Source organism: Psittacula echo (assembly GCF_963264785.1).
Source record: "Psittacula echo genome assembly, chromosome: 2".
In the NCBI taxonomy this organism is placed as follows: domain Eukaryota; kingdom Metazoa; phylum Chordata; class Aves; order Psittaciformes; family Psittacidae; genus Psittacula; species Psittacula echo.
Genome location: NC_137737.1, coordinates 23990005 through 24007544, shown reverse-complemented (window position 1 = coordinate 24007544; position 17540 = coordinate 23990005). Strand labels below are relative to the sequence as shown.

The window sequence follows — 17540 nt, the reverse complement described above, 5'->3', positions numbered from 1 at the left end:
CATCTCCTGACAGCCCTTGAATCCCAAAACACTACAAGACTTATAAAAATTAAAAAGATATAAGGGAAGAAATCATGTCCATCCACATTATCTAATATAAGTTCCAAAGTTATTTAAATCATTAACATTACGTTGCTAACAATATGCAGTGTTACAGGTTAAGAGATGCAGAGGTGTTTGCTTTTGGAAATACATTCTAACACTGCTGTAAGAGTTCTTTCCTTGGTCTCTCAACCCTCTTTTTCCCACCCCCTACAAAAAATACAGTAGAAGTGAAAGAAGATTTCCCTGTCAGCTTGTAACTGCTATTAAAAGAAAAATAAAAAAGACGTAACATTTAAACCCTAAGGAACTCCTGGTCTTCAAAAGTGCAAAGTACATACAGTTCTAGTTGACGTTAACAGGAGCTGCAGGTGACCAGCACTTCTGACTCTGAGGCCTCAAGCTACTGTACCAAGCACTGTCCCTTTGAAATTTCAGCCTAACATTTATCAGCAGCCAACTTGCAATACATATGCATCCCTTTCCCCCAAAGTATTTACTTTCTAAAAGCACCAACAGTTGTCAGAAACACAGCTCTCCTGCAATGTTACAGCTCCAGCAAAATGGGAAGCAAGCATGAAAAAATACCAACTCTAATCCTCACTGAGCACAAGCCCCCAGCCATCACACACGATGATATTTCCAGAGCTCTCATCTGCTGGGAATAGACTTGCTGTCTCACACTAACCTCAGCTGCTTTGCTCTTTTGTCCAGTTCTATTTCGTTCCCCATGAAGCCAGCCAGGAACATTAGCTAAGATTTTATTTTTGAAGTGGCAGCACACTGACACTGGCACCTCCAGAGAGCCACATCGCAGCTTCCTTCTCTTTGCTGCCAAAACCCAATATCTTCTGACAACAACACATGGGAGACTGGCCACCAAACAGCAAATATGAAGAAATCAAAGCCCAGGGAAGCATAAATGTAGTTGTAAACTGAATGTGTGCAACTGCAACCCTAAATACTAGGAAAGAAAATGAAGAAATTAGCAATGCATGAACTGGGAAGGCAGAGTGACTCATTCTCAAGGTGATGGAATAGCACACAGTATATGGGTAAACAACAGACACTAGTTACCATCCACCATCCAGGTCCTGACACCGTCCTGTAATGCAACCTCGCACCAGGCACTTCTCTCCACTTCTGTTCCTACCCACCTTTGTGGGTCTGCCTTATTTACATTGCTCATAAACTCTTGCAGGCAAGGACTGTCTCTTACCCTGGTTTCGTATGCAGCTCAGCACAACAGAACTGCACAATCAGAGGCGGTCTGCAAGCAGTAAAATGCCACAAAAGAGAATAAGGAGGAAGAGTATGACTGGCTTAGGAAATACAACTGCAATATCTATATGAAAAGTTTTGATGGTCAAATGGCAGGACAAGCACCATGACTTACACCTAAGAACTAAGTGAAAGAAAAATGACAATCAGAAGAGCTCTTAAAAGGATGAGAAAAAACAAAGCAAAGTGGGGGGAAATCCAGAACTGAGAGAAAATGGTAAAGGGGTAGATTTACTAAATCACAGAAGATGGACAAAGCATAGTATAAAAATAAGGCTTCTGGCTTTCCTTCCATTCATTTCATGCTAACAGAGCCCACACCTCAATGCCTCAGCCTTTTCAAGATCTGTCCTTGTCACCTAAGCACTGGATCACCTCTCTGTCACTCAGACTGGTTAAAAAGAAAGCATTAACTTACCTATCTCTACTGAAAGTAAATGAGAATGTGGAAATGAGAATTAAAGAGGAAGGAAATAAAATTCATGTATCTCTACTCCAGAACAGCTGACTAGCACAGAAAGGAAGTTGCCCAGTGAAGGTTAAGAAATAATAAACAGCTAATATTTTACTCTCGTGCTAAAAGACAGAGATACATAACCGCCTACTTCATTGGCTGTTGTTGGGAGCAGGGCAACCACACTTCATTCCTCAATACACATTGTAAAAATCACAATCTACATCTTTGTGGCCATTGGCATAGTTTCTTGTTCAGCTTTCAAAATGACAATAATTTGTTTATTATTGTAAATAATAATTTAAAACACCTTTGTTCATAGCGCATTTCACATATTTAAAACAAAAGCCTAGGAACAACATATTATCAACATCAGGAAGATCATCCATTTCTCTCCCATTCACAATGTACCTTTGAGACAAACAAGCCATGATTTTTAAAAACGCCGCTACTTCCAACACAACAGCAAGGGAAGCACATATGATAATGTTACAAGCCAAGATGAGAGGAGTAAAAAAAGTAATGACAACAGAAATATCTAAAACAAGTCCTGGCAAGACACACAGCGTCACGCATTAGAAAACCAAAGCCAGTTGGCTCCAATGAATCTGTATCTATCAACTGCTATTTAGCTAGCACCTACCCTTAAATACCTTCTTTGCTATTCCCTTGTTGATAAACACGGTGCTGTGGATTGTAAAAATTATTCTGAAGGGCTCAAACACACACCAGTTCTTGCACAATGTTGATCAAATCATGATGATCATTTCAAAGCACTCTTCTCATCAGTGCCTGACAGGAGGCTCCACAAGGGCCAGTGAGGCTGAGGGCTGTGCACAGGCACTGTTTGAAAGAAGATTTTCCCCCCCCCCGTTACTTGGAAGGACAAAGTAGTCCTTTGCATCCTTTCCCAGGTGTCCACTAAGTTTTTAATGTCTTCTGGAAAAGAAGCACTATTGGAATCTCCACAACAGAGAAAACTGGGCCCTGATTTGCCCCTCATGCAAGTGGTCACACATCACAAACACCCTTTTCATCCAGGCATCTTAGGACTGCAATCAACTTCACCATCACTGAAACAACAGTGAATTCCTCTCCTCCAGGAAGCGCATCCTTTTACGCTGCTCCATTTCTCCGCTTCCCCAACTACAAGACTCAAGGCCTTCCAGGTGTAGTGTTGAACCAGCTAGGCTGGTTCAGGCAAGTGTTCTCAAAGTGCTCTGTAATTCTGGATGTAAATCTAGGAGCTGTATTGGGTATGGCTTCAAACGTTTTCAAGACCTCCATCTGTTGGAGTTGTGGGTAGTCAGCATTTCTGGATAACCACAGATTAACATGCCACCTTCTGCAAATGTTTTCCCTTTATTTTCCCAGCTTTGCCTTCACTCTTGTACCACTCACACACTGCATTTGCTAATAAAGCAGCAACGACATTCTCCACCTCCAGGTTCTGTCCGAAAAGAGAACGTGTGGATGCTACACTCTCAGTAACCTAGTATAGGCTTCTGAAGGCTGAGGCCATTATTTCCATGCAGCCATTACAGGAGCAAATAAGGTGTTTAAGACACCTCTCAGAAGATTAGTTTTTGTTTATACAGCCTGCTGAAAATTGAGATTACTGCTACATGTTAAGTATTACCATCACCAGGGATCCATTTAAGTAAATGCATGGCAGAAATTGAAGGAAACAAAACTTACTTCTTCTGTCCAGCACAATTATTGCCAGACTTATGCATGCTAAAAAACACCAATAACACATCTAACATCATATATTAATGTTTATGCTATTAAGTTTAGACAATCTTATGCTGAAAGCTTTTCAAACTACAGGAAATTGCATGTTGTGCAAGGACAACTGCATATAATTACAGTGATTTTGTAAACCAGCAGAGATATAAAGCAGAAACTGAGTGGCCAGCAAGGCTTCTAAGTCACACAGATAACAAGTATGTCCTGTTAGGACAGCAGTCTAGAGCTTTCTCATGGCTGTTTCTAGAGACAGGAACTATACCCATAATCTCAAAATACAAGATGACTCAGTGCATTGCACATCTGTATCTGTGAGGCAACAACAGACAGGTGGGATCAGCATGTACCATTACTGCCATCCTGGAGCCACCATACATCAGCCAGATTTATTATTATCCCATCTTGCACCACCAGCTGGCACCCATAGTAAAAGTGCCACTGAAAAGGACACTTTTACTGGAAATATTTGGATCAGCCCCTGTGTTTCTTTAGGATGCAAAAGCTCCAAAGAGATACAAAGAACACAAACATGAAATCCAGCAAGTGCAATGCTCTCCCAGGCAGAAAGCTCCCAGCTGCTTTGCTAAAGGCCACAGCAATATGCCTGCTTTGGGCTTGTTTTCACGAAGAACTGTTTAACAGTACTTAGTGCAGCTCTAACTTGACACAGTAAATGTTGTCTTAATACAGCCTAGGTAAAGTATTCGGCTTACCAAGTCCTATCGCACGCTTTGTCAAACATCTGAAGGACTGCAGTGCCTCCGACTTTTTTCTGATGTCTTTCAGGTATAGAGTGGTAGTTTTCTTGAATGCAAAACCAGGCAGGGACTTATATAAGAGCTATTGGTCTCATTCTTTACTTTACTCATTGTACTGTTCACAACTCTCTTCATCACCAGTCTCCCTTCCACTGTCAATTCAGAAGTGTCATTTGCACACAAAACAAGTATATATTATACTATTCAGTTACATACAGTAGATTGTAAGTTTGTGTGTATCAGCTAAGCTGAACATCAGCAGCTGTGTAGACACATCTCAGCTGATACTAAAGGAAGTCTTGTCAGCAGTTCTGATCTTAAAGTAAATACACTAAAAAACTTAGCTTTAATTAGGCTGAAAAGCAGATACAATTTTCTGGAATGAACACTGACTGAATGCTGCCGATAACACCATCTTTGCAAAATATCTTGCTCAGTTTGTCTTAAAAAGATAACATTTTCAAGATAAAATATTCTTATAAGCAATGCATCCCTGCTGTTTGTGTGTTCACAATAATCTGGATTTTTATTTTTTTTTAAGCTGTGTGTTATGCTTCATTAATATGAAATCACCATCCTGCACCACAGACACATTAGCCAAGCTTCAAGTGACCTAATTCATTTTTAATATTTCATAGTTTGCTAAAAGCTGAAATGAGAGATCACTAACACAGCTCTGACACCCCCTGTCATGAATCAAAAGATGTAGGGAAAAGGTCATGTACTTACTAACTGGCACTAAACCAAATTCATCACTCTAAAATGAGAGAACAGAAATGAAGACTGCATTTCCCATTATGCTTCTCTTTTCCTAAGAGCATCCATCAACTTGCATGATACCAACAAGCAAAACTTCTTCATATGCCTGTCCCCCAACAAAAGGTCAGAGAAATGTGAGAAAGAAGAAATAAGGATTGCAGCCTTTGTCTGAGCAAGAAGCAGTTCCCTCCCTTTAAAGCAAACTCAGCAGCAACAGCCTTTGAAGACCAAAAGGAGAAACAATTCCCAACCATATAAAGAAACTAACAAGTCCCCCTTATACGGCTAAGAATTGCAATGCCCCTTTTATTTTTTTTTTCCCCACAGCTGGAAAAATTAGAGCAAGAGGGGAAAATAGAGCAAACTTTAAACAGGCAGTTCTCTGAGCACCAGGGAATTCACACAGGCACATCATTCCAGCTTTAAGAACTGCCAAATACTGTCCTCTTTAAAGGGAAGGAGGACATTACACCAGGTGAGTCCCTGAAATCTAGATTTTAACTCTCCTGCCGTAACTATGGATACCTAGCTTTAAAAACCTTTTGTGAGGTAGCAGTACACCAGGCTTCCTTATCTCCTCCTCTAGCAAAACACCTCCACCTGAAGTCCCCTAATCTCCTTTTATCTCACAGGTCACCAACACACCACCTCAAAGTTTTGCCAGCTCTGGCACTCTGCATCCAAAACAGCCCTTTGCCCTACCTACTGCATCTTCAGTCTGCCTCCCATAACCCTGGGCCAAAGGCTGCCAGCTTCTCACCTAGGAAGGCAACTCGATTACACCTCATGTTGTTTCAAATAACCAGTTTCTTGCATGCAAGTCAAATAGGACTCTACGGCTGATCCAGTCCTGCTGCCTCCCGTCGGCGCGAGGCTGCATGAGGAAACGTCAGGCTCCGGCACAGCATCGAAACTTAACTTGGAATGGCTCAGCCTGGCTGGTCTCTAAATATAGCAGGGCATAGGAAGGGCTGTGAAAGGGGCTGGGGAAGGAAGTGGGATAAAAGCCAAATGAGCAATCAGTTAAATAAAACAACATCATGTTGGTCCATCCATAGGACTCTCCTGCTCTTCTCTGCCACACTCTGCAGTGGAGTATTTAAGTGCAGCTTCAGGATTCAGTATGTTAACACAAACTCACAGACTAAGAACAAACTGTTGTTTGATTTATACCTGGGGAGGGGAGATACGAATCTGTTGAGCAACTTTTCTTCTTGAATAAATTCGAATCACACAGGAGTGACATCACTTCCATTGCATGACAGCCCATAAATCATCATCAACCACATGGTACCATCCATAAAGCATGTGTCATGGAGACACCAATGACAAACAGAATATCAGAGCTTTACATTGTAAACATGCAATCTTACGTGTCTTCTGGCTTCTGCTATGATCGATACAGGTCAGGTGGTTTATTTCATTCATTTGCATCTGAATGAAGTCAATACAATTAACAGAGGAACCCTTATAGAAAATCTGTCCAAATAATTTCAGCTGCATAATTTTACCACCACAAATGAAACACTTAAAAATGTAAATATTTACTTTTTAAATAAACAACCATATTTGATACTGTAGTTGACTTTACAACAAATAATCAGAGGGAATTTATTCCAGCCTGTGCAAGCATGGAAACAAAAAAGGAAGACGAAGAAAGAATGAAGGGGGGGAAAAAAGCCTTTGCATCCAAAAGTAGGACAAATAATCTTTTTTTTTTTTTATTTGACAATGTCAGGCCTGAAAAGCCTTTCAGCTAATAAAAACTTCTGGGAGAAGATATTAGACTTTACTGTAAACCAACAAAATCAAGCAGACAGTATGGATTCAACAGGAGCCTCCAATCTGCAACCACAGATAGGACAAGCAACCCTTACTTCACTTGTCCATTTAGAAACATTGTATCTCAGAAAAGACCTACACAGAAAACTGACTTCCTTCAAATTCCAAAGAAGGTACATAGTATTTTATCTTACTAATTATACAAATACAAACAAACCCAGCTCTCCACTTACCCTTTACTTTCAGTGGATTAACAGTGCTTACTTTCTCACATAAATTGCTAATCTTCATTATAGGCACAGGGCTCCATGTGAGACATCTCCTATGGCAATTAGACTTCCACTATGTATAAATCATCTCTCAACTGTGGCAGACAGACAGACAGATAGAACATCTGCTTCTTGCTGTTCAGTCTCTAAAACCTTAAACCAGAATAATGATAAATAGAAATTGTAGCCACAGAAAACTCAAAATGCTGTTAAACATCAGGTGAAGTATGTCCTCATCCACTCATACAATTGCAGAATCTTTTTGACAGACAGTTCTTTTTTCCTTTGTATTTTTTTTCTTTAATATAAAAACCTGCATATTGTCCAGCTGCCCTGGTTTCGCCACAGAGAACAGTATGTGCTTTGTGGGCCTGATTCTGCCTTCCTGAAGGCAACTGAAGCTGTTTCATTGATATTTTTTTGAAAGGAAGCAGAACAGATCCCTCTCATTATAACTTCTATTCAAGAATATTATTGTTAATCAGCTACTTAAAATACCAGTATGCCATTCTGCATCAGTAGACACCATTCTCAGGAAGATACCATGCACACTGAGAGTAGCTGTCTGTGTAAAAATGTCTACTTCTAAATTTCCCTCCATCACTCCATCTTGCCCATGAGTGGGAAAGCAATTGCAAAACATCACTACACAAACATTCACAATATAGGCTGTGACAATATCCAAGTAAATCACTGTTCTCAGTCTCCCTTCTCTGCCCATCTGCAGTCTTTGGTATGAAACAACTATATCATAAAAGCTCTTATTCACACATGCTTTTGATATTACACTATTTAATCACATACAGCTGTAGCTGATGAGACTGTTACAAAACACAACTTTAATGCAGCACTGGAAGAAAGTTCTGGAGACACATTAACCATTTTCCTCTACATTAAATTTCTAACATTAAAAGACTTTTCTTCAGTAAGAAGAAAATAATAAAAACAGCTCACTAGTTGGCTTTTTGGTTTTGTTTCTAAATCTGCTTCTCTTCCTGGACACTTCGGAATGGGCTTGTTTGCAAGTGAACTCAAAGCGCCTGCCTGGAGTGTAGATTGTGACAAACCCACTTCTCCCACACCAAAAAAAAAAAAATAACTAAAACCCCCTGCTTGCAATTATATGCAAAGGGAATGCTATCCAGGCCACTTGCAGCAAGACCTGAAATGAACTCCAGCATCCTACTTGGAATACATCTTATCTGTTTTTTAACTTGTAGAAATTCAAGAACTGACATTCCAATAATTTTAACCAAGATACTTGAATTCAAGTGCAACAGATGAATGGGAAAAAAAATGACCAAAAGATTCAACATTATTTTAATATATATCATGGTGTCCCTTATAGCAACAAAAGTATTTTAAACCAAAGGTAAATGGCAAATGGTAATGAAAAATGAATGAGTTTGTATATTTCTGCATTTTTCAGAGGAACATAACTTTTATCTTACTTACTGTTTAAAGCAACTAGCAAAATATGAGAGTTAGATATTAATATTACTGTCAAAATTACAGCTTAAATATTTTTAAATGGCATTTATACAAATTCATATTTCTTTCGGACAGTTCTCAGAGACATCTAAAACACACTGTGACATACTGAACCAAACAGAGGCTAAGTGTGAACGAACTTCATTCCTAGAAATGCATTTCTCTATTTGCAAGTGTTTGCCTTTACTTTGGCATGATCACATGGGCTCCAGCTAGACTTTTGAGCTCTGGCAGCAATCCAAGCTGCAGATGGTTGGAAATGCAGCCTGAAATCAGTGTGTGGTTGATGAATTACTCCTTACACCTGACCCCTGCTTCACACCAGGCACCAAACACAATCTGAACACTACCAGCCAGAGAAGCCCTGTCAGGCATCTCCGTATCTGGAACAATTTCTTCAAGGCCTTCTGTATGGCCAGATGGCCAAAAGTGGGGAATGCCGTAAACTCGCTAAACAGAAACGTGAGTGACAAAAGAGCACAGGATTCATAGGTACAAGTTGAAGAGAAGCAAGAGCTTTGCACCAATTCCCAAAACATGCTTCCTAAAAGAGGCTGACAGAGTAACGAGGGAGGCATGCTTGTGACATGCAACTGAGAGAGGTCCCCAATTCCTTCATGCCATACGATGCCCTAAAAATGGCAAAAAAGAAACATAACAAAACAGATACACACCCCCACATGTGTACCTGTAAAATTACTTCATGGAGCTTAAACTCTTCTGAGTCTGAATTTCCCAATTGTTTTTTGACTCAGCTGGAGCACATATCTGTCACTTCACAGACATGCTCATTAAGCCATTCTTGCCTGCAGGCCAGTCTTCAGACTTTCCACATCCACAGAAACAGGATTTTATTCATGTAGGTGTTGGGAAATCACATTTCTTCCTTTTGCATGTATTCACATGTGCATCAGGCATAGAAATGAAGAGGTATTGAGAGTACAGTAAACATCACCTCTCTGTTTGGAGTATTTCAGCCTTCTGGGTAGCAAAGTTAACACGATGAAAGTTAAAGTACCAAACACAAACCATGACTAATAGGTAAGAAATACTTGGAGAATGCATGAAAGCAAACCGCACGGAGATAGCTCCTAAACTGGCATATTTAACCCAAAAGCAGGCACAGCAATCGCAAACCAAACAATGCCCACCAGCAGTTAACTGTGGCACCTCCTCCTTTCTACACAAGTGATTCAGAATTTTTCAGTAGCCTGTTTGCAGAAAAAGCCTACCTCAGTGCTAGGTCTAGCCATAAGCTGCAGAGAACAAAGAGAAAACACAGCACTGACCGAATCAGAGACTCTTTCAAATATATTCAAGTAGATAGGTTAATACTTTTCACATCCTTACATGATCTTTCATGGTGCTTAGTTTTCTTTTCCTCTGTGCAAAATGGCAAAGAGAAAAGAATTTGCTTTGGCAAGCAAGAAATTAAGGAAAGAAATTCAGACCACAACGCAAGATTTGGCATCGTTATCATTTCATATGCGACAATTTACGATGTACTCCTGTAAACCAGCTTTTTGAGGAGTTATACCATCAGCAAGGATGCAACTAAGGAAATTCACTTAACATCTCCAAATAAAATCAAAAACTGCTACAGATTCTCATCAGATATATATGAGCTGAACCACCTCCATGCAATATTCTTTGCAGAAAAGACACAAGACTGCCCTTCACTTACAACAGTAATTAAAAATGTTTATTCTGAAATAAACTCCTACGACAACTGGACTCTGCTCTCAGGATCTGCCTAAAGAAGTTCCAACAGTGTGCTTTCAAACTGCAATTGTCAGACAGCATCATGCCAAAACAAGAAAAGTAACATTATGCCCTCCTTCAAACTCAGTGCTTGTCCTTAAGAAACATATTAAATTCCTTGCTCTTGTCTCTTAAAAATTATTCTACTTCCCCCCCATTGAATTTTTGGATAACCTGCAATTAAAGTTAACCTTCATGGTGGCATCTAGTAATGAAGGAACACGAGTAAATTGCATAATAACAGTGCATGCTCCATGTTCCACAAAAGGCCACAAAACACTAAAAACTTACAGCAATCAGACAAACATATGGAATCCATTTTTTTCTATTTATAATCCCATTACCCATATAGCTATTCATTTACACCATCTCTGTGCAACAACGAGCTAGCCATGTTAGAAGACAAAAACACAGACTGTACTCTGAGATCTTGAGCAGCCCTGTGCTCCCCCATGAGAAGGACGTGATGTACAGTAACACAGTACTTCTCAAAGAAAAACAGACGATTTCACCAAACAAGCAAAGCAAAAACAGCGCTTCACCCAAATACGCGGCGGAACATGGATTTCCAAACTTTGCTTGTTGAATGTGCTGCCGCGCTGCATTTCACAAGTGGTACACAAATGCCATAAGAAAGCCTAGAATTTCTTTCTTAATTATAAATGAATGGCACTCCCCCCTCAGCGTGCATGGCTATGAGCATAAGGCAACATTCTTTCTGTAGAGCTGAATTCTACCATGCAGCTTTTGGAAAAGAAAAAGCCAGAGTTCATGGGATGGCTGGAATCATACAGGGGTTTATTAATATGTGCTGCTCCAATAGGTATGACAAAAGATACAGCTCTCCACCACAACACTATTTGATTATCTGACTATTAGCTTTAGAAATACAATGCATCTAAATGCTTTAAAATGTCCCAGAAGCTGATGGCTAGCTTTAAAGTAACAAAATCCAGATGCTGCCTGTCTGCACTACTCTAAACTCTTAAGGTCTATAGAGGAGAAATACTTGTACACGTGTGTCTACATACATGTATTTATATGTTTATTAATTTAGGTTTTATGTATGCACTTAACTGTGGAGCAAGGAAAATAAGAAAAATTGCCATATAAAAATGCATCTCCAATTTGAAATTTTACCTGTTCTTCCAGTAACAGCGCATGTGTGCAAAGACAGATGCACACGACTTTTCACAGGGTTGATAATTTTATACACCGGCTCTAAAAGTGGTTTAATTTATTTTTTAAAGCACCAAGTTAAAAAGAACTGTGGTACCAAAAAGCTATTGTTACTATTTTAAGCCCAAATACAAGGTTAGTTTCTCAAAAAGCTTATTTTACAAAGTTTAAAAATGAGCAAAAAAAGGAAAAGGGAAATAAAAAAATAATACAAAAAAAAAGACTGGCAAAATGTAAGCTACATGAGTAAAAGGCATGGAACGTCCAATATTTCTCCTCCAATACTCGAGGCTATTGTTCTTTCAAAAAACCACCATCAATTGTTTCATGTCCTTGGCTTGCCAGGTTTTGAGGAATAGCATCAGTCTGCATCCCCCAATCCCCCAAACAGTTAAAGCTATAGGCAGTATTGCAGTCAAGCTAGTGACGGGCTGCTGCTGCAACAGCAACAATACACACTAAATGCTCACAAAGGTAAAATGCAATTTGGATCGACCTTGAAAAGAAAAGAGGGGGAAAAAAACCCAAATCAAACAAAACAATGCACCACCCGACATAAATCAGGCCAAAATACAAAATTAAGAAAGTCTAAACTTTAGACAAAAAAAAAAAAAAAAAAATCTGCACGACACAAGAAACAGCAGAGCAAAGAAGTGAGAGATAACCCTGCCATGAATTACAAGGCTGTAATCATACTGAGTGGTTCTGGTGTCATTGCAACTCCAAGCAGCCTGAATTGCCATTTTTACAATTAGTTAATTTATATAATGCAGTAGGGCTATAAACATTAACGGGAAAGTAATTTTTATTAACAAGGAAATACAACTTATCCTTTCAGGACTGCAGCCAGATCAACATGCTTAAAACCAAAAGTCTGGAGAAGTCAGCCTCCCCTGTGGCACTTCACCACACACAGACGCACATGTCAAATGTCCCATGTGTTAGACTTGCCACAGAAGCACAATGTGTGTATGTGTATGATATGCCACACATACGTGTGCACCCTGTCTATTCCCCTGTCTCCCGTCCCCCCCCCAAAGGACGTTCATTTATTGACTGAAACTGTTAATCTGTGGGGGTGAGGTCACGCTTCAGAACAGTATTTTCTCCCCTTTTTTCTTGTCCTATATACTTAGGGTTTTTTTAAATGCAGTGTTCTAACAGGGTTTGCAATCTTTCAGTTTAAGGCTTTCTTTTGTTACTGTCCCTTGGTCACACAGGAAATCTTTTCAGAGAGCACACTATTATACAATGGCATTAGAAAAATAAAGCTTTAATTAACTAACTCATGGCCAGGTAGCACCAACTTCCCTCAGTCTCTTTAAGAGACGCAGGCCTGCTTTCCAGTCTGCTAGCATTTTAAAAATTGTTAAGGGAAAATAAAAAGGAAGAGTCCGCACTTGGATACACTTCCCAAAAGTGTCTACCCTCTATCCCTAACCCTTTTAAATATAACAGAGTATAGCCGCATCATTCTCAATATTTAATTAAATATTAAAAGCAGTGCAAAACACTGAAACAAACTCCACCAGATTTACACTCAGTTATCTCCAAGCTCTCCTCCGAGCTTCACAGCATCTCCTCCTGAGCTGATTAAAAGTTTGAGTTGCCACAGACAGCTTTTCTAACAGCAAAATGCTTTTAAGCTCCTAATAGACTGCAGAGACCACTGGAAGAGCCACCGAAACCAGTGTTTTGTGCCTGATACTGACCAGAGCAATCTTTATCCCATGCCATAGTAAACACACTACCTGCCCGGTGTTAACGATAGCGTTAACCGCAGCCGTCTCCCCAAACAATAAAAGGAATTAGCCGACGGCAGCAGCCCTTCTGGAAAAATAAATAAATAACACAAAATAAAGAAAGACACGAAGAGGAGGACAGTAACCTTTCTGCCGCTGTCATGCCTGCCTTCTGCCTATCAGCTCGGCTCAGCGTGACACCGAACCCGAGGAAGCGCCGGAAAAATCGCCAAAGAGGCGAGGCGAGCCCGCAATTCGCGCCGCTCCCTCCCCATCACCCGCCGAGCGCCCGGCCTCGCCGGCCCCTACCTTGGTTTGGAGATAGTGGGGGTAGTAGTAGGTGTACTGGGGGTACATTGGCTGCTGGTCCAGGCGTTTGCCCATGTAGCTGGAGTCTTTCTGGCTGGTGCAGGGAACTCGTTGGCAGGGTGTAGTGCCCCAGGGCCTTTCTTCCTCTCACGCCGCTATTCCTGACAGCGCGGGCGACGGGAGAGGCTGCCGAGACTTCCTCGCCGTCTACCGCGCGTTACTTCCAGAGCAGCCAAAAACGCGCCCGCATGTACATATACGCGTGTGTGTGAAGCGAAGGGGGTGGGTGAGCGGGGTGGGTGGAAGCCCCTGCCCGGGCGGCCGCGGCGGAGCAGCCCGCCTTCGCCGCTGGCGGTGGTGCCCGCTGCCCGGCTCGGGAGGGAAACGTCCTGCGAGAGGAGCCGGGAACACAGCACAACTCCAAGCCTCCGCAGAGCCGCCCGCCCGCCCGCTCGCTCTCTCTTCTCGTCCTCTGCTCAGCTCGCCCCGTGTTCGAGCCCTCCCCTCTCGCTCCCCACCCGCCCCCCTTCCAACAGGGGAAGGAAAGAAAAAAAAAAAAAAAAAAAAAAAAAAAAAAAAAAAAAAAAAAAAAAAAATAGAAATTAGGAAAAAAAAAAAAAAAAAGAAAATAAAAAAAAGGGGGGAGGGAAGAGCCTTCCCCAGCCTAGTTGCCGCTGCCTCCCTCACGGAGTGACATGGTGCTCAGAGCTTGTCCTTTCATTCAAACCCCCTCCGCGCCGCACCACCGGTGGGAGGGACCTCGGCGCGCCGCTCCCCCGGGAGGTCGGCGCAGGCCACGCGGCCGACTCCGCGCCCCCGTAGCGCCCGCGGTTCCTAGTGCCCCGATGCCGGCCTCCCTGAACCCCCTCAGCCCCGCCGGCTGCGGCCCCGCCGGAGCGGGGAGCGCCGGAAAGCGGCTGTGAGACTCGGGAAAGCCTGCTGGCGGGGGGAAGAGAGCCCCACGGCGCCTCGGGTTTGATTTTCTGTATTATATTGTTTGGATTTTTAAGCAGCAAGAAGGAGAAGGTCACGGAGCACGGGCGCCGAGCGGGAAAATCGTCGTCGTCGTCCTCCCTTTTACCCCCCCTCATAACTACTCCACACCGTCATTCGGCACTTCGCGGAGGGGTGACCCGGGGCCAGACTTATTAAATACATACTTTGTCAGCCCGCTTATATAAGACTCGGTTTATTTAAAGTTGGAACAAAATGGAGGAAGAGGGTAAAGAGGCAACTCACCCGGCCTGACTTACGGGGGGCCTTCGGCCAGACATATGAACATTCCACAGTGCCTACCAAAGTTACCCGCTACTCTGTTTGAGCCCCCCGGAACGGCCGGGCTTCCCGGACTGCAGGAGCAGCCCCGCAGCCCAGGCCCAGGTGAGAGACCCGCGCTCAGCCCGGAGCCGCACACCTGCCGCAACACCCAAGACCTGTGTCAGCCCCGCGGCCACAAAGTATTCGTCCTCCGACAGAATCGGAGGAAGAGTTTGTCTTGCAACAGGACTATAAATTACCAATTAGAAAGTGCGGGAATAACAAAATGCTTCCTCTTGTGCACAAATCACAGCGTTTCTCTCCCTCTTTTTTTAAATCATTTATTCCTTTAACATGTCATCAAATTCCTGGGCCTTTCTACAGTGGCTTTGCCTATTTATATTTTTTTGGGGAAGAAAAATAATAATGTGGGACAGCAGTTTCTTTTTGTTTTTATTTAAATCCTCAGTACTATTGCAGCAGGATTGTCAGCTGCTGTATTATCAACCAAATTGCTCCAGAAAAAAAAAAAAATATAAAAATAATTTCTTTAAAGGGACACTTCTCAAGGCTGGTAGAGCTAAAATTAGACTTGCCAGCTGTGTTTTGGTTTGTGGGCACGTGCTTGCACATGACAGGAACATGGAAATATCACGCTTTACTCTGGCAGTTTGCTGTTTTCGTAAGCAGAGGGTTTCGTTATGGATTACTGTAACTGCCCCATAGCCAGTGAGTTCACAGGAGGCCATACACACATGCTCAAAACACTGCCCATGCATCTGTGTGAAATCAAGCATCAATAATTATTAATTACTACTATTTAGGTACCACTCCTGTATCATACAGTGGAACAACATGCCATGCATACAGGTATTTGCCCCTCCTATTTCAGGAGAAAAACTTCTGCAAAGTGCTCTGTTCCCAGAGTTCTGCACAGGCATTAGCTGGGAGCTCTTGCCCATCCAGAGCAGCACGGTGGAGCACATTGCTCCAGCTTCCAAACCTGCTGAAATAGATTCAGAAGAAAGGCCTGGTTGAGTAAATTAATTTAGTATTTCAAATTCCTACTTGAATCCAAGCTGGCCAGGACTGCACGGTCGCTTGGAAGCTCAGAGCAGAGGTGAATGAAGAAGGAAGATAGGAATGGGAGAAGAAGCCCACAGTTCCCATCTCCCAGCCCTATGGTATATATTGCTGCTCAGCTTTAAACACATTGCATCTCATGGTAGTGACATGAGTGATACTCCAGTGATACCCTTGCTTATGCTCTTTTTTTTATCCCCTCCTTCTGCTTTTCCCAAGGGTGAAATAGACTTTTTGAGGGTTGGTATCTGCAGAAGTGAATAGCGATTACTTGACGGTACAGTGATACTTCGAGCCTGACAACTTTCAGACTGTTCTTTCAACTGCCAGAATTAAGTTGTTGTGCTTCTCTCCCCACCTTCTCACTTTTCCCTCAGGATATTAACGCAGTTTTTCTTGTTGAGTGGTTTGCTTGTAGAAGTGCATGTAACCAGATTTGGGGGAAGAAAGAACCTAGGTGTACAGGGTGAAATAAACACAAAAAATACTGAGGAAGTAGAAACCCATGCATTCTGACCAAGAGATCTATCTGAACATGAAAGGCTTGTTGTGATTTTTTTTAAGGCCAGGAAGGACCATTTTGGCTATGTCACCTGACTACTGAGAGTATTTCACATCATGCCATAAAATTTCAACAAAAGATTTCAACACACACCCCATCAGGCACACTGCCCAGGAGCACCAGCAGTTCTCAGAACTAGAAAAAGGTCAGGAGCTGCAGGAGAAGCCAGACTGTTACTTGTGTAGATGACAGCTCCACTTCCCTCCTGCTCTTTCCCAGCAAAAGTCTTATATGCACAGATGGTTTGCTTTTCCCTTTTCACCTGTAATCCTGACAAGGTGCTGAGAAGCCTCTACTGTTTGTTCTGAGTGCTCAGCACCTTGCATGACTCAGCCTTTGGAGATGCAAGATAGAGTGGAGGCAGCAAAAATAGGAATTCAATATAAAAGAGTAGGGGGCCAAGGGAAGAAGACGAGAGGCAATATAGCATAGCAAAAATGCAAATGAGCAGCCACAAAAGCAGATTTAGACAGTACACAGCCTCTGAACAAATGCTAGGGCTGGAAAATGGAAAATTTCCATTTGCAAAATACAGACATCAAAATGATCATCTGTGACTTGGGAGCACACTGTTTAAATAGAATCCCCTTCATTTTCTGGCCTGTGCATTTGAATAACAGAATCCACTTGCAAACTGAAATAGCAGTTTGCCTACTGAGTGTTAAGTATAAATGTTCCTCAAAAGAAAAGACAAGCTGTTCGATCCCAGTGAGTAACAGCAAAAAAACTTCACAAATTTCTTCCCTCTTATTGGAGGCTTGTTACCAATCCCAAAGCCAGGCCCACTCCCAGTGAGCATGCCAAGTCCCAGCACACCTGCAAGGGTACTGCTGTCTCTTGTGATGGCAACCTGGTGGGAGACTCACAAGACAGGAAAGCAATAAGGATCTCTTGAACGGGAAATTTAGAAATGAAACTCAGCAAAAACCAAAGCTGTGGACACAAAACCTAGAGTTAACAGACAGGGAAAAAAAAAGAGAATGCTTCTCCTGGCAGCCTGAAGTACGGAAATTACATATGTTTGGATGTATTTTTACTTTTCATAAAATGCAGATTTCTTCA

At 42.0% G+C, this 17540-nt stretch overlaps 1 protein-coding gene across 3 annotated transcripts in view; it reads right to left on the bottom strand.

Annotated features, from left to right (window-relative positions):
• RBMS3 (RNA binding motif single stranded interacting protein 3) overlaps nucleotides 1-13736 on the bottom strand; it is a gene marked incomplete at both ends in the record, with an annotated part of 444014 nt that extends 430278 nt beyond the window's left edge. For 2 of the 3 annotated variants that reach the window (XM_080610080.1, XM_080610081.1), the window contains one exon: nucleotides 13577-13651. In XM_080610080.1, coding sequence (XP_080466206.1) covers nucleotides 13577-13651 — 75 coding nt within the window. Of the gene's footprint in view, nucleotides 1-13576 lie in introns of all 3 variants that reach the window. The other variant, XM_080610082.1, reaches the window with a different exon arrangement.
• Between the last annotated feature and the right edge of the window lie 3804 nt (nucleotides 13737-17540).